The sequence below is a fragment of the Pimephales promelas genome, chromosome 13, assembly GCF_988280905.1.
Source record: "Pimephales promelas chromosome 13, fPimPro1.hap1.1, whole genome shotgun sequence".
NCBI classification, from domain to species: domain Eukaryota; kingdom Metazoa; phylum Chordata; class Actinopteri; order Cypriniformes; family Leuciscidae; genus Pimephales; species Pimephales promelas.
This window is the reverse complement of record NC_142781.1, coordinates 29320181-29342220: the sequence shown is the minus strand read 5'-3', so window position 1 is coordinate 29342220 and position 22040 is coordinate 29320181. Positions and strand designations below refer to the sequence as shown.

The window sequence follows — 22040 nt, the reverse complement described above, 5'->3', positions numbered from 1 at the left end:
CTCTCACGGACAGCTTCAGCAGAACGCTGGTGGCAGCTTACACACACGCACACACTGAATTCCAACACCTGAAAACCTGCAGAGCACACATTTCTAGATGTTCAAGCTAAAGGCAATAAAACACAAACATTAGCAATGCAGATTCTTTCCTGGAAAAACGACATGGAAACTTAAGGGGAAATGTTCAACAATACAGAACTAGCACTAAATAAACTTTTGTCCGACTAGATATTCAATTTAATTTGTTAATGACAATTGAGCCTTAAGAATAGAAATTCAGTTTTATTTTAGTTTTAGTTTTTTTTTTTTATTGAAGTGTATCTGGATCGCTCTACAAAAAAAAAGAAAAAAAAAAACGAGACTTGAGAATTGAATTGGAATTGAACAAGCGAATGCAGAATTGAATTTAAGGACATACAGTATAAATAAAATTAAAGCCCTGAAGTTTTAAATAATAATTTTACATTTTTTTGAGTATGAATTTCATATAAACAGAAATATTAAAATATTCGAAATATTTCCATTATATGTAATAAATTAGCATTCATTTTATGGAGTTATTTACGGACCACGAACATGTCAGAATTGCATTATTGGCTATGTATGTTTATTTATTTATTATTTATTTTTATTTATCTTATTTTATTTTTATTTTTATTTTATTTATTTTTTTTATTGGGGGGGGGGATTATTATTATTGATATTTTTGTTTTGACTTGTATGTAATATATATTTTTTTTTTTTATTTTGGCGGAATGGGTTATTGTGGGGGAAAAACTTTAACTTTGATTGTATCTGCTTTATGTTACTGCTTTCTGTTAATGCTTTGAAAAAGTTGATAAATAAATGTGTATATATATATATATATATATATAAAAAAAACCTCACCATTGATAACAAAAATGACAATAAATGTTTAAATGTTAAAAAAAAAAAACTGTTTAACCTAAACAAATGTATTCAACATTTCGAGAAATAAACAGGCATAATTAGCTAAAATAAATTAAGTAATTATGTTTTATTGCATACTTGTATTGGAACAAATAACTGTGAATTTTGTTCAACCCCGGCATCAACTAAAACCAATTCTTCACTAATTTTAGCAAAAATCTAACAATTTTGTTTCCTCACTATTTTGCTGACACAAATCCCTTGAAGGCATCCCCCAAGAAACATGGATGTCTAGTCAGAAGCGCTCTGGCCATGTAATTAATAAATCAGCAGTATGAATGTAACAATTGTCTTTTTCTCTCTGTAAAAAATGGACTTTACCTGCAGGGCATCGTAGTAGAGCTTCTTTCCCTCCTCGTCACTTTTGTCTGACATGAGCCAGGCCTTCAGCAGGTACTCGTAGAAACTGTCCCCCAAGCCTCCAACTGAGACGTGATCTGCAATACAGTGAAAATGCCAGAGAGTGTGTGAAAAATCCCTTCCTACATTCATCAATAGTCTGCTGTGGGACTGCATTAAATAGAATTGTACGAAATTATTAGGCATGAATATGTGCACACACACACAAACTTTCACACAGTATGAGAGAGCAAGAGAAGCGCTCTCATCTCAGTAAGTTTGTATGGTAAACCATGTCTGGAATTAAATATCAAGATAAAGAGAGTCATGGCAAATACATGCATATACATAAACAACAAACCAGAATGAATAAAAGGTTACAAACAACAAATGATCTTCATATAGAAAATAAAATTAATATTTTTCTACTGTGATAAATTCTTTCTAAAAGGTATTTATGATAATTATAATATACTGTATGATTATATTTATGATATTTGGAATAGTTATACATTTCCAGTACTTAGCAGTACTTTGTTTAGGATTATATATATATATATATATATATATATATATTTTTTTTTTTTATTATTATTATTATTTATTTATTTTTTTATATTAACTCTTTCCCCGCCAGCGTTTTAAAAAAAAGTTGCCAGCCACCGCCAGGGTTTTTGACGATTTTCGCTAAATTTGAATGCCCCGCTGAATATTTTCTTCCATGAATATATGAAGATGATATATATAAAAATAAAGATCTGAGCCTCTGCTTTTAGGCAAAAAAAACGTTTTTATTTTATCTTCATCTGTTCTTTTTTTATTGCCTCTTGAACAGAGGTAGGTTTTGTCAAAAACACAACATTTTGGACAAAAAACTGAGAAAAAGGTATTTTTATCAAACAAGTGCATTTAAAAGCAGAATACATTCAGATGTTGTTTCCTTCATATATAAAACTTTCCAAAATAAATTAAAAACATAAAATAAATGTAAAATATATCAAATTTCCCAGGATGTAAGGGAAATGTAACTTTTGCAATAAAACTTCTGCCTCTGCCTCTCTGTGTTCTACCTGTGAATAATGAATAATTGGAATTACAATAAACAGGCCTAGACACACACACACACACACACACACACACACACACACACACACACACACACACAAATACATATTACAATGTGGTAAATGTGCACAAAGAGAGAAATAATTTGACAATTACACCTTCATATTTAGACAGCCACACATAAATGCCTGCACACACACATACTATAGTGTCATAATATTATACGATCTATCTGCGGCACGTCCATGGCTAGCATGAACATGTGCATCTCTCTCACTGACTACTTCGTCCCGATCAGATTCAGAATTATCAAATAAAGAGTGATCGGACCCCGAGTCCATTAACCTCCAGTACTTCAGCCATATACCTCTGCATTGTCTGTCTGATACATTCTCACTACTCCACTGTTTGAGACGATTGCGATCTGTTTCTCTGATCAAAGAGTTGCGCAATCATTCAGGACATGCGCGCGGGTCTTCCTTACCATATACCACCTAAAACACGGATACCCGGAAAATTCCGTGTTTGGCGCAGATGCGTTTTTTCATTAAACACGGAAAATTCCGTGTTTGGCGGGGAAAGAGTTAAAAGGTAAAATCTGACGTTTTTTTTTTTTTTTTACATTTATATACCCGTGTATGATACCCACGTATGACAGAAAATATTGTCGTCAAATATTGAGTCATGTATGACATATATAAAATATTTTTTTTATTTGCTTTATTCTCGTTTTCTGCAGTGTTTAGCAAAAGTATTAACTTATTTTTCTGCTCACTGTGTTTTTGCTACTGTAGTTAAAATAACTACATTATCTGCGGCTTTTCATGTGGAGCTTTAGCACGAGACAGATGCAGCTTGCATGGAATGGAAAGGGCTTTAATGAAGAGCGTTTTGCTCTAGATATCATTGTGAGACTATATAGCGCCAAAAAGATCATTATCATAAACAACCCTGAGGGTAGTGTGAACCGCTCAATTGTTTTGATGGTGCTATACCAGATCATTAAGTCTCGTGGTCCAGTTGGAACCAAGCCAGGGTCCAGAATCGGACCACAGTCTGCTATTTGAGGACCCCTGACCTAGAACACCCTAGCAACCATTTAGAAAAGCCTAGCAACCATTTAGAAAAGCTTAGCAACCACTTAGAACACCCTAGCAACCATTTAGAAAAGCCAAGCAACCACTTAGAACACCTTAGCAACCATTTATAAAAGCCTAGCAACCACTTAGAACACCCTTCATTCACACAAAAGTTTCTCAATTCATTTCAAGTCATGTTTTCTTTTTAATTATTATGAAGCAATGCATCACTATGCAAATACTGTCATCACTGAGTGGCCCAAAGTGACAGACCATTTACAGCATACGCAAATGTGTGAATTCCATTTAGTAGCCAAAATTTTTTATAAAAACATACCATTCAAGCAAAACGGACTGATGCATCCAATTAGCAGGAGATAGGGCTATTAATGCTTTTACAGATGATTTGTAGTCAAATTTTCTTGAATATTAAATATTGATTTGTGAAGGTTTAAGACATTTGGAAATGGGACATTAGCATACATTTATGGAATTGCATAATCTTTAGAATTATTGATTCATTTGAATAAAATGAATATATAATAGGCTAACTGAAACATATCTACATTATTTTTGGAAAATGAAAAGGGTCTGACCAACACTTCTGATGTAAATTAAAATGGATATAAATATGAGGCTGATGCAGCACATGTAGCTGTAATTGTTGGTTATTGCACATTTTAAAACCATAAGTATCGGCTATTAGAGGGTCATTTTTATTCACTGGCCCCTGGTGCACATTTTGGCCCATGAGCTGCATAATTTGAATATCCCTGAGGAAGATTCACATAAACCTAATTCAGAAATTTAGCTGAGTGCAAGTGCCATAAAAACCCCTTCTGAAATAAGACTTCAAACTAAAGCAAAATGCTTGTTTTTCCCTTCATGTGCATTCCTCAGCAGTTTTTTTTTTTTTTACGTCAGTCTGCGCTGTGGCTCCATTTCTCTTGACGTATCTATCACACAAATAAGTGCTTAATGAGGTATAAATATTCATGAGCTTGATCATCAATCAGACAATCACACAACAGTGCTGCTCCTCGAACCACAGACTCTCATCTCTCACACACAGTGGACTGGACAGCACTGAACAGACTGCCTCACTCACCCTGCCACCTGGTCACACACACACACACACATTTATTTCCTCCTTACGCACACAGACCTGACTTATCTAGGATTCCGCTTGATAGAAAAGCATACACTGCGGAATAAATGAATGCTTATAGAGAATCTTATTAGTTAAAGATCTGGGCTTAAAACTCAAAATTGGTAGGGCCAATTATAAATTGAAAAGGTACTAAAATTTCATTGAAATCATTTGTGCCCACTTTCAAGGCATTTGCTAAACAACATTTTTACACCTTCAGCAGAGAAAGTGAATGACTGATTTGGAAAGTGTGGGGTCAGTAAGTTTTTTTTATGTTTCTGAAAGAAGTCTGAAAAGATAACAAAACAACAACAAAAAAACAGCAAAAAACATAATATTTGGAAATATTATTACAATTGAAATAACTTTTAAAGGAGTAGTTCACTTTTAAAAAAAACTTTTGCTGATAAATTACTCACCCCCATGTCATCCAAGATGTCCATGTCATTCTTTCTTCAGTCGAAAAGAAATTAAGGTTTCTCAAATGGTCGACTTGCTCTGTTCTGCGATGCACGTTCATGACTCTCCTGTTCGAACTCGTTTATCAAAATGAACGAATTTTTTTCCGAGTCAACTCGTTCATTTCGTTTGTTGAATGAACCGAATGACAGATTCGTTCATTTTGATAAACGAGTTCCAACTGGAGAGTCACGAATGAGCATCACAGAACAGAGCAAGTCGACCATTTGAGCTTATAAAACAAACTTTGTTTTTTTTTATTAAATGAGCGATCGTTTTTGTTTGATAAGACCCTTATTCATCATCTGGAATGATTTAAAGCCCTTTGAACAGTTTGCACTGAAACTGTCTTTTGGACCTTGAACCGTTTGGTTCCCATTGAAGTCCATTCTATGGAGAAAATCCTGGAATGTTTTCATCAAAAACCTTCATTTCTTTTCGACTGAAGCAAGAATGACATGGGCAACTTGAATGACATGGGGGAGAGTAAATTATCAGCAAAAGTTTTTTTTTAAAAGTGAACTACTCCTACAATATATTTTTAAATGTATGGCGTTTTGTGATGGTAAAGCTGAATTTTCAGCATCATTGTTATATGTAAGCAATAACGTACGAGAGGCTGTGCTGTATCGTGAATAAGTAACGGCTGAAGGGCGTTGTTAGGCACGACTCGAAGCGACTCGACTACAGCACTTACCTCGAGTACCTTATTGCTTTTATAAAATGGTTACCACACAATCAAAATATTAAAGTAAAAAGAAAAAAGAATTAGTGCAACTTTCTAACTTTCCGCTAGAAACAAAATAATCCCTGACCGTGAACAGCAACAACGTTCCAATGTGTAATATGCATGAAAGCTCAACTAAAAAACAACACAGGAACTGCAGTGTTGCGCAGTGATAAATAACTGAAGGGTGAAGCGGTCATAGCCTGTTTTATCGTGAATACAGCACAGCTATTGACCAATCAGAATCAAGAATAGGAACTAACCCTTTTATAATTTTATTTATTTAATGCATAGAATAAAAGTATTCATTACAATATAAAAAATTTATATTATTTGTCTGAGTGTAGACAAGAGCCGTGTCTCTCGAAGTGCTTCATTTATTTGAATGGGGGAGGTTGTTTCCTTCTCTTGCAGTGCAGGCACAGAAGCAGGTATTGAATTCTCAAAAGAAAGTCTTTAAAAGATTTTAGCAGGAGGTCATTGATACTCGTGGCAGACTGGATTTGCCCGCGGGCCCGATTTTGAACAGCTCTGCGCTACCTGATTTAACTTCTTAGTCACAGAAGATGGCTTTTCCCCTCAGTTGTAATATTAGTTCACACACAGATCTCAGAAACTCCAAACTCTCCTGCGCTGTTGGTAAGAGGGTTTGGTTGTGAAAAGGAGATGTGAGGTCTTCTGTTGGTAAAAGCTTGACAGCTGGAAACGGGGGTTTTTATGTCAGCTCTTGACGTGCTTCCTGAGCAAAACCTGAAGACCAGCTGAGCTTATTACCCAATAGACACTGAGAATGTGTGAAGTGTCTCTATACAGCACTGGAGCACACAGAGCAGCCCTGAAACAGACCATTTACAATACACACACGTTTTGATCTTAGCCACAACCCTGACTGAAAGCAAAATGTGAATCGACAAAATCACAAAATGCATTTTGTGTTTCAAAGCATGACATGAGGGTGAATGAACGATTGTAATTAGCCTGTACAATTTTTTTAGTTCACCAAAAATATGAAAATTCGGCCAATATTTTCTTCCAAACCGCAATGACTTTTACTTCTGTGGAACTCAAAACAAATGGAAGGACGTCAATGTGATTCAAAACACTGAATACCACTGACTTTCATTGTATGGATTTCACACATACGCACGCACATACGGACGTTGTAGTTCGTTCGTTTCGTTCGTTGAATGAACCAAATGACTTGGAAAAAGATTTGTTCATTTTGATGAACGAGTTCAAAAAGGAGAGTCACAAACGTGCGTCACAGAACAGAGCAAGGCGAGCATTTGAGCTTATAAAACTTGAACTTTGTTATTTATTTATTAAATGATCGATCGTTACGCTTGATAAGACCCTTTTTCATCGTCTGGAATCGTTTAAAGCCCTTTGAACAGTTTGCAGTTTGTACTGAAACTGTCTTTTGGACCTTGAACCGTTTGGTTCCCATTGAAGTCCATTATATGGAGAAAAATCCTGGAATGTTTTCATCAAAAACCTTCATTTCTTTTCGACTGAAGAAAGAATAACATGGACATCTTGGATGACATGGGGGTGAGTAAATTATCAGCAAAAGTTTTTTTTAAAAGTGAACTGTTCCTTTAAGTGGAGTATTATATTTAGCATGTTTCCCATTTGTGAGTTGATTTTATTGTATGTAATGTGATTTGGTACTTTCCTGCCAAGGGATTGAAGATCAAATTTAGCTCTATAGCTAATTCTGGGACAGTTCTTTCCTGTCCATTGTCCCTGATAAATAAAAAAAATAAAAAAATGATGGATGGTGGACTATATGAATGGTTGTTTCATGTTGTTTCATTACGGTCAACCCCGGGGCTACTAGCTGCTCAAACCTAACCATGACAACTGACCCATATGGAAAGCCCTTCAGGACTGTTCTGGGCTACTTGTGTGAAATAAAAAGACTGACAGCTATTTTTAAAACGTAGCTGTACGTTATCATCCCATCTTCCCTGCGGCCTGCTGCCATCTCAGATCATTTTTGTTTACGATCATCTAACAAATGACTTTTGTCAAAGCGAAAAAAAAGAAGGACTTGTTCTGATGCACAAAAAAGAAATGTTGTTTCGGATTGCTACATTCTGACAGCTCAAAAGCCCCGCTCAGTGGCGACATTCCTCCATCAGAATTTGTGCTCCTGTGTTATCCCGACTACACACACTGCAGTATCTTTGTTCTCCTTCGACTCTTCATCATCAAGCGCCTGCGTCATCGCTGACCATGAAGTTGAGACAGCACTGCTCTCCAGACTAAGCCGCCAATAAATCCCTCAGAGCGAGGACGGCATGAAAGCCGCCTAACTCCGCAGAGCAGGCCTCACTGAAGCCGTCGTTCCGGTCGCCTCGAGACCAGCATAAAACAGCCCAAACTATTGATGTATGTGTCATCTAGAAGATGAACGCAAGGAGAAGAGTGTGTATATTTATGTCTGTGTTGCATAATTAACCCTGAAAGCACGATGAAGATGAGATGTGGTGAGAGTCGTGCCACTTCTCCACAGTTTCAGGGTTGCCAGCCTCAGCCTCAAACGGCATTGAAACGTCTGATCCAGATTACACCCAAAAATGTCAAAAGCGGCCTGAAATCGACAGTTCCAAAAACTAATGCAAATCAGTCTGCTGGCAAGCAAAGTCATGTTTAAAAGTTCCCAGGCTGCTACAAGAACAACTTGTCACTGGTTTTGCCAAAGTTTGAGCGGTTCATGGTTTCAAAGTTTTAAAAGGAATTCACGAGTTCCAGTTGAGAAACTCAGTAGCTAGAAAATAATATCCTGCTCTGCCTTCAGGGATTTTGTCACCAGATTTACACGACCTATGTCAAACACAAACTGTGGTGTACTGGAGGTCATTTTTGTCCATAGAGGAAGTTGTGGCCAGAATAACCTGCAATCTGGAATGGACTTTATGCAGATAATCTAAATTCTGGCAAAAAGCAGACAGCAGGAATTAGCTGTATGATGTAAACAAATGTAAAAATATAAATAATACATTAAATGATCTAAAATTGCATATTCTAAAATAGCCAAATAATCTAAAAAATAAATGTATACAGTATATGTATATAAGATATATATATATGAAACCGATTTTTAAAAATAATTCAGATTAAGCATTTTAATTAGACTGCAGCAATTAACATTGTTATTTTGTTTAGTTGGCTGTTCAGAATCGTAGGAAAATTGTGATCTCTATTTGATTTTTTTTTTTTTTTGTGATTCTCAATTTATCCAGAATTGTGCAGCTATATGTACTCAAAACTCTATCTATCTAAGGGTGGGCGATATGACCAAAAACTTATGTCAAGGATCAATAGAACAAAGATACAAATGAAATAGACCTACCTGAAATCTGCAAGCACTTGATAGGCCTATTGTAATAGGCTACTACATAAATTCTATAAAGTAATCAAACGTACAAAAACACTGTCAATGTAAATTAAACACTTATTCTCATGAAAGTTATAATAACAAAGTCTTTATAATACCAAAGTCAAATGTTATTGAGTCAAGAACAAAAGGATTGTTAATGATGAATGCACTGATCTAATATACAGATACGCATAATTTCTTTCTGTTTACACTCACTTATGACATAAATGACTGTGTTTATCACTAGGGCATTTTGAAAGTGTGTGTTTGACCGTTTAAGCCCATAAGGTGTTAAAAAATTACTTCGTTCCATACTCATGTGCTCTATGAGGAGCGGCTTTATGTGCGTTTTGCAGATGTGTTTGCTTAGAGGGTGCACATACACCAAAATTAGTTCGCCTTCACTGCTTATTGTGCTTGAATGGTTTAAAATCACTTGTTTTTAAACCACAAGGCTTAAACGAGACATATTATGCCCCTTGTGACGACCTGTCTTTAACGGGGTTTTACCTCTTTTTCCCTTTTAATTCTAGCCTGCTTAGACCTCTGTTTGATCTTCTCATGTTCCATTTGTAGCAACAATAACTCTTTTTGTTGGTCAAAAGATAAAGCACACTGTACAGTCAAACTTTGCGAGAGGTCCCGGGTTCATATCCCGGACGAGCCCCCATTTGGCGGCAATATTGTAATAAGATCACCTTTCTAAATCAGAATGGGAGCGAAATCTGATCAGCTTATTTTTTTACATGCTTGCAGAGAAAGACATACCAAAACAAAGGTACTGGGTTGTCAAATTTAATGTTTTCAGGGTCGGTAGATGCATCGGGGAACAAATTATAGCACTTAAACATGGAAAAAAGTCAGATTTTCATATGTCACCTTTAAAAACTGATGACAAAACACATCACATCTCAAAGTTCAGTCTCTGTCAATCCACTACAAATATTTTCGTGAATCTGCCTTTGAGTGTCACCATGAGAGTATTTAGTGAACAAATCAGCACTCCATCTCAAAGAGAAACACTTCCAATTGCCGCTCATTTTAAATCAAGACATTTCTGGGAAACCTGGCAACTTCTTGGACATACAGTATTACATTTCAGCTAATACTTCTGAAGTTCTCCAGTATGTGTGTGTGTGTGTGTGCGTTTTTGGACTTACGCTGGCCCCACTGTCCACTGTTAGGGTTCAGGTAATTCGGGTACAATCCTTGAGGTTTGTCCAGCCGATTCAGCACCTTTCTGATGTTCATTACCTGCAATGCCAGAGCACATATCGCTTATATCACCACATCCAATTATTAAGTCATAGCTAAGCTCATCCACCATAGTAAGCCACTGAAAACCATAAACAGCCTCTGTGATGCAACCGATGTCTTCCAGGGGACAGACTCATAAATCTACAGAGTAGGTCACTTTCACAGTTTGTACAGCCTCATTCAGAGCTTGTAATAGTGTCATTTGTCTGTGTCTATATCGCAAGTCAGGTCAGCGGATTCATTTGGTGAGAAATCAGATCTGAGAATTGCAGCGAAACGAGCATCAATAAAACGGTTATCAGCAGAGGTCAATCTGGGTCACTGTGGTCAGTTCTTCGAACAGTTCATGACCCCTACAAGTTTATATTTATTTCAGCATAGCAGTTAATGCACTGCAGAGGTGTAAAGCCTGATCTGCTGCTCACCTTCTCTGCAAAAACGGGTCTCCCGGAGAGTGCACTGAGGTGCATGAACTCCAAATGCAGCGTCCCGTATTCTGCGAGAATGCTGCTTCCTCCTGACGCCCATGGCCAGTTTCTGCCGATCCCACTGCAGAAAGAGGAATGAAGAGAGATTAGGCTTATTTGTGTGACTGAGCAATCTTGAGCTGTGTGTACACATTTTGTGCTCTGAAAACTTTCAACCAGTCAAAATTGGCCACTTTTCTTGAACCGAAAAACATGAGGCAGCATTGAGTATAACAAAACAAAACAGGCAACACTTGATTTTACAGTGTCCTTGTTACATATGTTACATGTACATATAGTAATCAGTAAATTATGCATAATTACATGCAACTAACCCTCAACCAAATCCTAATCCTACCCTAACCCTATAGTAAGTACATGTAGTTAATTAATATTACTCTGTAACAGACACCTTAAAACAAAGTGTAACCAAAAACAAAACAAAAAAACACGTATATGAGTGAGAAATACAGCATGACTTAATATTAACATTTACATACATAGTCATTTAGCAGACGCTTTTATCCAAAGCGACTTACAACTAGGGCTGAACGATTAATTGCATTTGCGATAAAATCGCGATATGATGAAACGCGATTTTGTAATCGCAAAAGCTGCGATTATACTGGTCACGTGACACGCGAGAGAAAAGCAGTCTGCAAGATAAAGCATCAACTTGCCACGCTACGCGGTCTGGCGTTCAGAAAAGAACAGTTTATTGTGTTATTTATTCTCTCCTCTCCTCAACAATCCTGGATCGATTCAGAGAATTTCAGAATCGAGTATGAGCTTATAGTTTTTAAACACAGATGCGTGATGATGACGCTGCGCGTGCTTTAGAAACGAACCGCGTTCTGAATCTGCTTGCTTCTATTTTCTCGCTCTCTCTCTTCCTCACTCACACACACGACACCGCTCGAACCTTCCAAAACATAGTAACGTTATTTCATAAAGTTCGGGATTGAACCGAATTACAAGGACATTCGCGGGCTTCATTGAACAGGTTTTGCCGCTTTGCTTGATGTTATAACATTACACTTGCAGTGCGCGTTCTCTCCCGCGGGAATTTTATTTACAAATGCTTCAGTTCACAGAGGCATTATTTATGTCTTTTGGAATGCAGTTGGCTTATATATTAAAACCATGAAAATCACTGAGAAGGCTGCTTTCATTTTAAAATAATAACGCGTGCTTGTGAAGAGCGCTCGTGCATGCGGCTGTGAGTGACTCATTGGTAAATGTACTTGCATGTCAAAATGCTTTTATGACGCGAAATTAATGTAAACACGGTCAGTTATAGACCATTTCACAAGATGTAAACAACACTGGTCCAGAAGCACTTGTTTCAGTTTTTTAACACTACATAAAAGCCGGGATAAAATACAACCAACAGAACATATAAAACTGAATCAAAAAGTTAAACAAACATCTTTAAGATGTTTTATTTACATGTGAAATAAAGAAAACAGTTACAAACTGAAATAGGAAGTGCTTCTGGACCAGTGTTGTTTATATCTTGTGAAATGGTCTATATCTTAAACCAACAGGACAAACCACATTTACAATTTCAAAAGAGATATATGCATTAGTGTGAATGCAGCTTATCATATCTAAACTGAGGGGAAATCACTCCAGCTCTTGAATGAAAAACATTCAGACAGCCTACTTTTAAATACAGTGACCACTCTTTCTTTATTGCTTGTAATGTTTTTTTTTGTTTCTCTTTATTTACTAGCTTTTATATTTTGAAGCTATATTATGTTATATAGCCTATTTAAAATTCTTAAAAATTCTGTTTTTTTTATATTTATTTTTTAAAGTATGTGTTTTTACACATGTAATTAAATTAAGAGTTATTAAGATTAATTAATAAGAAAAAAAGTAGATCGAATCATGAGCTATCTAAAGATTCCCATCCATACTGTACAATGATTTATTGCTTGTCTTTGTCGACTAATACAGAAGGTAAATAACTTTTTTTTTTAAATCGCATATTAAATCGCAATCGCAATATTGGATAAAAAAATCGCAATTAGATTATTTTCCAAAATCGTTCAGCCCTACTTACAACTGAGGATTAAACCAAGCGAGTCATCGTGAAGAGGCAAAAACAACACAAGAAGTGCTCAAAATACAAAGTTCAGACATTTCTGGGAGTAGCAAAAGCCAGATAAGCAAGGATTTAAAGGAAAATTATTTATTTATTGTTTTTATGTTAAGTGCTCACATCAAACCATCAAAACAGAATTTCTGTTGATTCAGAAGCATAAATCCATGCATTTATTTTTAGCCTTCGACATGTAAAAAGAAAAAAGAAAAAAAAGAAATTAATACTTTAAATTAGCAAAGATGCATTAAATTAAATAAAACGCGATAGTAAAGATAATTAAAGTTATAAACAATTTCTTTTTCAAATACATACTGTTCTTTTGAATTTTCCATTCATCAAATAATCTTGAACAAATATGTTTGCAAAAAAATATTGAGCAGCACAACAAATTCAAATATTGATAATAATGAGAAAAGTTTCTTGAGGAGCAAATTGGTATATTTAAATTATTTGTGAAGGATCATTTGACACTGCACCCTGGAGTAATGATGCGGAATATTAAGCTTTGCCATCACAGTAAATTACGTTGTAAAAAACAAACAAACAAACAGATAATAATAATATTGCTTAATATGATTGCTTTCATATTAAATGCAGCCTTGGTGAGCAAAAGAGACTTTCAAAAACATGTAAATGTGAATATATATTGTGCACTTTTCACACACACAGTATATACTGTATGGATTAATTATATTTTTTAATATACAACAGTTATAAATAATGAAATAATTATTTCAAGACAATTACGATTTGCTTATCCATAGTTTACCTAGTTTTATCTTCCTGCTTTTTATTTACCATGTCACTGAATTGATAATTAATTTCAACTAGAGTTTATTCAAACATAATTAATCACACCACATCTGACAGTTGCCAAGTTGATTTCATAGCCTTATTTTGCAGAGGGGCCGCGTTCTCCTCCAGTGATTAGATCCATCTTTATTGATTTTCACTGGCACGGTTCCATCTAAACCCTGACAACTTAACTCCGGCCTGGAAAAGGAAGCCACCAGTACGCCACGTCTCCTGACCCGCGTTTACTATCCGCTCTGCACAGGACTCTGTCTCTACACCAATTATGAAGATAAACGACTGCTGAGTAATGACTTGTAATCACAGCTTTAAAAGGACGACACTCTCCACTTTATTTTTAAAACCTAATTCAACAAAACAGACCGTGTAAGATATTTATATCATTAAGTCAATAAATTACCCACAATAGCTCAGGCCAGGAGGAACTGAGTACTGCTAAAGTACTCTTAACAGTTTAATTTGGACAATGGTTTTATGCTAATGTTTTTCAGTGTGTGATGTAATTTGATAGCAAGGAATTTATAGGCACATCTGTATAATCAATTAACAACCGTTTTGAATAAAGAGGATATTTTATAGCCTGTGACAGCAAATTCTTAACAAAAAATGAGGTAATGGCCTCAAATACAGTGCTGCTCAGAATTATTTGCCCCCTTGGTAAATATGATCAAAGATGGCTGTAAAAATAAATCTGCATTGCCTATTGCATACATACATACATACATACATACATACATACATATATATATATGAAGAGTTCAGATGCAAAAGCCTCTAAATGCCATTTGAAATTTTCTTCTAAAATGACCATTTTTATCAAGCTTGTATATTTAAGATCAGTAATTTCACTTAAATGACAATTAATAGGTAATCTTCATTGCCATTTAAGTGAAATCACTGAACTTAAATATACAAGCTTGATAAAAATGATCATTTTAGAAGAAAATTTAAAATGGCACTTAGAGGCTTTTGCATCTGAACTCTTCATATATATATATATATATATGGCTCATCAGGTATTGTAGGAGAAGACTCAGAGCTGTGATTTTGGAAAAAAAAGGTTGCAAAAAGTATTTAATAAAAGCAGGCAAATAATTATTCCCAACGTGTTTTGGAGAAAAAACATTTTTCATAATTTGATTTTCCCCACTTTCAATTCTTTTACTTTAAAATTAGATGAAAAATAAATAAATAAATAAATAAATAAAGTATCAAAACGATTAACAATGTAAATCTTTGATCATATTTACCAAGGGAGGCAAATAATCCTGACCAGCACTGTATCAGGGACTAGCAGGAAATGCGTGCAAACACCTCTGGAGTGTTGCTCCCAATGTCATCATTTTTTACACAACGCTGATCTGCCTCTGGCACTATAGACCTCTGCATGTTACACACGCTGCAAGGCTCTACAGTGCAGGTATTTGTGCGAGGAAATTGCTGTGTGCTAATCTGAAAATGCATTCAGTGACATCTGACACCTGAGCAAAACTTGTTAACATATAATACTATCACCATCACTCAAATTACAATGTGATCGGCTGCTTCTCAAAGTCAACAAAAGAAAGAAATCCCACATGTTTGACACCGTTTAAGGATGTTTTTCAGTGTCTGGACTTAAATTACAGCATATACTCTACCGTTCAAAGTCTGGGGTCAGTAGGATTTTTTAAAATATTTTTGAAAGAAGTGTCTTATGCTCTACAAGGCTGCATTTATTTGAAAAAATACAATACAAACTGTAATATTGTGAAATATTTGAAAATAAAATTGTAAAAAATATTGTAAAATATGCAAAGTTGTGATTCAGGTTGTGTCCCGTGTTCGAGTTTCAGTCACGTGGACCTTTCCCGATCCCAACCCACTCTCAATATCCAACTTCGCTTCTATCAACTAACTGTTGGAAAATAAAAATTATAAAAGCAACAAAATAACACCCAATAGGTGAGTAAAGTATTTTACTGAACAGATAAATAGCCACAAGTAGCTCTAACAGAGTTCATTGTAAATCATTATCTATTGTGAAGGGTCATTATTCATCTGTTGCGCAAAACGCATGCAGTTTTGTTTTTAACCGCTAGAGGGCCAAAAGTTGCATAGTGTAACTTTAAGACCAGTGCTGGGGACTATAAACATATCGGTAACACTTTACTTGAAGGGGTGTGCATAAGACTGACATGACACCTTCATAACCATGACATGACATATGCCTTGAATATTATGCATGTTTATGACAACTGTCATTAAGTGTCTTTCGCTCAATGCAAAAATGACATTGTTTAAGATGTATTTGTTATGACATCTTGACATAAACCATAAAATCATAACCTGTCAGTGTCTTTGTCATGACAACTTGACATAAAGTTAAGTTAAACTGTCATGTGGTTGGCTTTGACATTGGCTGTCATGAATATTTCTCGTGACCTCAACTACAGTGGTACTAATTGAACTTGTCATTATAAAGTTATAATGGCTTCATGGCAGCCAATGTCAAAACCAACCACCTGACAGTTTAATGTAATGTTAAGTAAAGTGTTACCTCAGAAGGATTGCAGTACTACACATTTCATATATTTCGTTTTTCAGTGCCCGATTGTGCTTATGTTGTTGTGTCACACATTAGTTTTGCAGTCTTAAAAACAAACGCAGACAGTACCCATAAGGCCAAGAGCGCTCCTAGCAAATGTTAATGTAGAGCCCTGAGCAGTGCCAAACCAATTTGTTTTTCATTACACAGATGATTAAAGCATGTAACAGAAATTTAGGAAAATTAAGGGAAAAGTGATGCAAGGCATACAACAAAAAGAACATACAGGCTCATTAATGAAATTTCCAAATACAGACATAGCTGCTCCTCTCTTGATATTCCACATGTATGGAGGCAGAATATAGACCAGTGGTTCTCAACTGGTTTGGCTATGGGACACACATTTTCCCATTATCATCAAGCTGTGACCCAATTTTTTGGGGAATTTAAACCAAGCATTTCTCAAAAAAAGAACTGTTCTGCTTTACTTCACATACACCTAAATTTAGGGATGCACGATATATCGGCCAGCATATCTGTATCGGCCGATATATGTTCATTTATAATGTTATTGTTATCGGCCTGGAAAGAAAATTTGGCCGATATATTAAAGCCGATAAATAATGTATTATTCCCTTCAGCTGATGGCCACTTGAGAAGACACTTGTTGAGAACTGTTTATGTTTTTGAATTTCTTGAAATATGATTGAAACCTCTTCAAAAAATGAAAATATGGTTCGGGACAACATGTGCAACGCAAATCTGTCATATCGGCTATACAACACTATAATGAGAACATCATTATTATTGTGTGCTTGGGACATGGATTTAATTGTGAGACTTTTGTTTTTGTAATCAGGCTCTCAAAATTAGATAAAAATTTGGATTTAAGTTTATCGGCCGATATATCGGTTATCGGCTTTCAAATATAAAAAATTACCGGTTCTCGGTATCGGCGCACCCCTACCTAAATTGTAAGAATACCACTAACAGTGATGAATAAACAGTATAAGGTAAGGCTATTAAATAGTTGTTGTTTTTTTGTTGACTACACACTGCGTGACCCAGTCAAAATGGTCTAGCGACCCACGGGTTGAAAAACACTGATATAGATGATTCCTTTATACAAAGTTAAACGGCCCAAGATGGTATTTAACACTAGAGATGCACCGGTCATAAATAGAATTGTCATGATCATCCCTATTTAACACAAAGTGTTATTCATTACCGTTTTGTACAATAAAATTAAGTATATTATAACAACATTCACTTTTATGGGGTTTGTATTTCATTTGAATACTAATAACAAAGTAATTTTTGTCTACTATTCAATAAGTAAATTTGAGTCATTACCAAACAATCACCCAAAATAGATGTTGAGCATTGGTCTACATCAGATACATCACATTTTGTGTTTCACTTTTGTTTAGGTATGCAAACTTTCCTCAGAGGCTGGCAGAAATTTATGTCATGCTTGACGTAAACAATTTTGATACGCAAATCGCGTGCAAATTTCTGTTACCGTTTCATGTCAGTTTGTAGCAGCTATAAACTTTGCAAGTCTTAATCACACACATGTGATAAAACACATATAAACAATCCATGTTTATGACAAAGTTAAACATTGGTTTCATTCCTAAATGAGTAAATGATTCAATGACTCAATCATAAAAACAATCATTTGTTTCTTTCCTAAATGAATCAGCATTTTTGAAAGGTTTGACTGAATGAATGACTCATTGATTCACTACAATACTACATATTGCACACATTGCACATATTGGACACTGTAAAATGTCCTTGACTCATTTTTGGTTTAAATTAGAAATTAGCTAGACAGTGTGCACACCTCTCCAAAGACGGCACTGTCCTAAAAGGTAGTTCTTTCCCAGCTGTCTCTTTATGTAGGCCTATGTCCCAGCAGTAGGACACTTAATAATGAGCAGTAAGGGATACATAACAAATTATCTGCCAGAGCTCAGAGAAAATACCATTAGCCTGAATAATTAACTAGCGCTGGAGTGAAATAAGATCTCCAGCAAATGAACCAAAGCTCATGTATCCTCAGGCTGCTACAGGAGTTAGCCTTTATGTTTGACATCAGACCAGTCACTCTCTCAATCTCTCTTGTTCACAACCTAACAATTCATTCATGTAGGCCAGAGGCCACAATATGCATGCTGTACATTACAGGGATCTATAAAGCTGCCGTACCCCATATTGATCTGACAGGATGCAATACGTTTAACTTTGCAGACAATAAAACAGCACAGCCTTATATGTAACGGGGCTGACTGCTCTAGCACAGAGCATGAGCAAAATACCTCTGAAATTAGGCTAATCACATCACGCATATATCCCTAACAGCCCAAGTCTTCTGAATCGATTACCCAGCTAGAGTTTAAGCACCCGGGGCACGGTGGCGACTCAGAGATTAGTAAAAAAACAACAACATTTATACCATTCTTTACTCCCTGACATATGTTTAATGTAAAGCTTAATTAAACCATAGAACAATTTTCCATAATCTTGTTCGATTTTTTTTCGTTGGGGGTGAGATGAGAGTCCTAAAAATGGATCAAACTGAGCGGCTTCTCTCGGAGGAGGGAGAAAGGTCTCATTATTATCGGACTTCTTGCTTTCTCCTATTTTTTTTTTTTGGCGAGACCAGAAGAAATAGCCTCATCAATCCCTCTTAAAAGCATCCATCAGGCATAAATATGCCTGTTATGTAACCCCTACATATGCCCGTACAAGATGAGTAACTGAAATAAATGTGAACAATTGCAAAATACCATTTAGAGGACATCAATTATCTGGAGCGGAAAATGACGGCAGAAAAGCACCCAGCATGTGGCCTATTCAACGCGCCGTTATGACGCTTACAGTGAACATCTCAGCGAGGTGCAATCGTGCCAATGAGACGAATACATTACGTGAAAGGCACATTTACCCTCCTCGATAGAAAATTAGTGTTGATTCACACTCTATAACTTTCTTGAGTGTTTCTTATTCAAGCGTGTATGCTTGTTCCACTGGTGTGACTCACTGCTGCATATACAAATACATCATTACCATCAGGGATGAATGGATTTTCACATTTATTTGAAATAAATTGACTGGTGTTTGTGCAAAACGTGTCATGATGCTAAAATGGTTGCCAAGATGTTGTTTTGATTTGTTTCTAGTGCGTTGCTACGTGGTTGCTAGGGTGTTCGGAGTGTTTCTGGTCCAAATCAAAGAGCCCTTAAATGTTATTAAAGGGATTTTTCATCATGCGCTGGGTGAAATATTGCATATCCTAAAGCGAGTACCACTCTATAAGGAACAAAAAATAGATCTCTCTTTATAGTCTCTGAAATAAACCTTTGGTTTCTGCATAATAATGTAAAAATTGCTCTCAACAGGTGATATGATGTCAAACAGTGATTGCCTTAAAGGAGTAGTTCACTTTAAAAAAAAAAAAAAAACTTTTGTTGATAATTTACTGACCCCCATGTCATCAAAGATATCCATGTCATTCTTTCTTCAGTCGAAAAGAAATTAAGGTTTTTGATGAAAACATTACAGGATTTTCTCCATATAATAGACTTCAATGGGAACCAAACAGTTCAAGGTCCAAAAGACAGTTTCAGTGCAAACTGTTCAAAGGGCTTTAAACGATTTCAGACGATGAATAGGGATCTTATCAAGCGAAACGATCGCTCAAAAAGTTTACGTTTTATAAGCTCAAATGGTCGCCTTGCTCTGTTCTGTGATGCACATTCGTGACTTTCCTGTTCGAACTCGTTTATCAAAATGAACAAATCTTTTTTCGTGTCATTTGGTTCATTCAACGAACGAAATAAAGTTGACTCGAGAAAAGATTCGTTCATTTTGATGAACGAGTTCGAATAGGAGAGTCACGAATGCACATCACACCCTAACGACCATTTGAGCTTATAAAACTTAAACTGTTATTTTTTTCTTTAAATTGAGTTTCGAGTTTCTGTTTGAACTGAAAGCAACTTAAAGAAAGCACTGACATATCTTAAAATATGTCTCATGATGCACACCAATAATGTTTTTTTTTTTTTCCAAAGGCACGTTTATAAAAGCTACTTAAATATCCTAATTAAACGAAGGCTTAATCCTGGCTAAGTCTAAGCCTTTCCTGTGAAACCAGGCCAAAATTCTAAATTAATTAATTCATCAATTAAAAAAAAAACAATAATATTACATTTTTGGGGCTAGTGCAAATGTTATCAGGGCAAGCAGAGATCCGGCCAGACTAGTTGCCCATTCTTAACTGCATAGAACTGCAAATTTGCTGAACTTCGTTACATTATCAACAGAAATCCCTGAACGTCATCCAATCACCACAAGTGTTGTTTTGTTTGCAAGTTCCACTAATTAGGATGGATGTCACAGCCTTGTTTCTATGGTGAAAAACTTCAATGTAAAAAAACTTTACCTATTCCCAATGTAGTAGAGTATTCAAAAAAGGGTATATCTAGAATTAGATGCTAGGCCTTAACCAGCTTGTATTCAATGACTTCCCTCTCCTTGTGACCATGCAGCATGCAGGACTCTTCAGTCTATTTCAAGCGAATGAGGTTAAACAGAATTAAAGTGATGTCAGACAGGTGGCACGGTAAATTTGATTTTGGAATCCTTTATCTGCCTTTCAAGCTCTCATAAAAAGGCATCAGGAAGGAGTGCAGAGGAGAGATAAGCTGTGGAAAAAATGACCATGAAAAATATTTTACTGAGCAGCGGATGTTGAAAAACTCAGTAACAGGGGTCAACAGCCACGAGCACGACTAGATGGGCTGACGACAGACAGGGTGAAAGAGGAGGATGTGCAGGAAAGCAGACAAAATTATCTTCATACCAAAGAGCATCTGTATGAAGAGACGGAAGAAAACGTAAAAATAGAGAAACGCTTCAGGCAGCTTGACTTTTACCAAGGGGAAGGTAGGAAGAAAAAAAAAAAAACACGTAACGAAGGACGAATGTTTATGCATGAGGGGGAACTTTCCCCTCTTGAATAGTTAACAAAGAGCAAATGTGGAATTTGCAGGAATTGATGTCTGCAGGAGGAAGAGTATGAGGGAAGGTACTGGATGAAGGCTTGAGCGTTTGACACACTTCGAGAGCTTAAAGAGGTGGATGTCCTTTAATTTAAGTGAAGACTGTAGGGATGATCTAATGCAACTATTGAAATAAATGTTTTTTGAAAAAGATTTTTCCATGAAATGAAAGTCAATTAATTGTATGGATAAATTGTCCCGCCATTTCTTAAAGGTGCATTGCGCAAGTCTCTGAGTTTTTGCAGAACTACGCCCCCTCTGGCGACAAGCAAAACTGCAACCAGAGGTGTGCCAATCATGGACCACATGCTGTTCATAACCAAAGGAGCATCAGATTTAGCAATGCGGGTGTATAATGTATATTACTATGTTATGATGAACAATACACCTTTCTCCAATGACGTTCTGAGCAATTCAAACCGTTTCTGATGATTATTAGACGGAAACTGTCCGACTCTGAGATGCGAACGGGAACATGTAACATTAGAAACGCATTATTAGCTTTTTGATAAAATAATCAAGCAAAAGGCTAATCATATTAATCACAGTTATGTGTCTGACATTGTAAAGAGCAATACCATTGTGCAGCGTTTACCCCAGTAAGTTGGCCGAGTGAATCTCTGAGCTAGTGGAGGGGGG

General features: G+C 36.0%; 1 protein-coding gene across 1 annotated transcript in view; it reads right to left on the bottom strand.

The window, feature by feature from the left end:
* Window positions 1-22040, bottom strand: part of man1a1 (mannosidase, alpha, class 1A, member 1) — a 125291-nt gene that overhangs the window by 12016 nt on the left and 91235 nt on the right. The window contains exons 6-8 of the mRNA XM_039692126.2: window positions 10838-10961; window positions 10316-10409; window positions 1273-1388 (exon numbers count right to left, since the gene is read on the bottom strand). Coding sequence (XP_039548060.1) covers window positions 1273-1388; window positions 10316-10409; window positions 10838-10961 — 334 coding nt within the window. The remainder of the gene's footprint in view (window positions 1-1272; window positions 1389-10315; window positions 10410-10837; window positions 10962-22040) is intronic.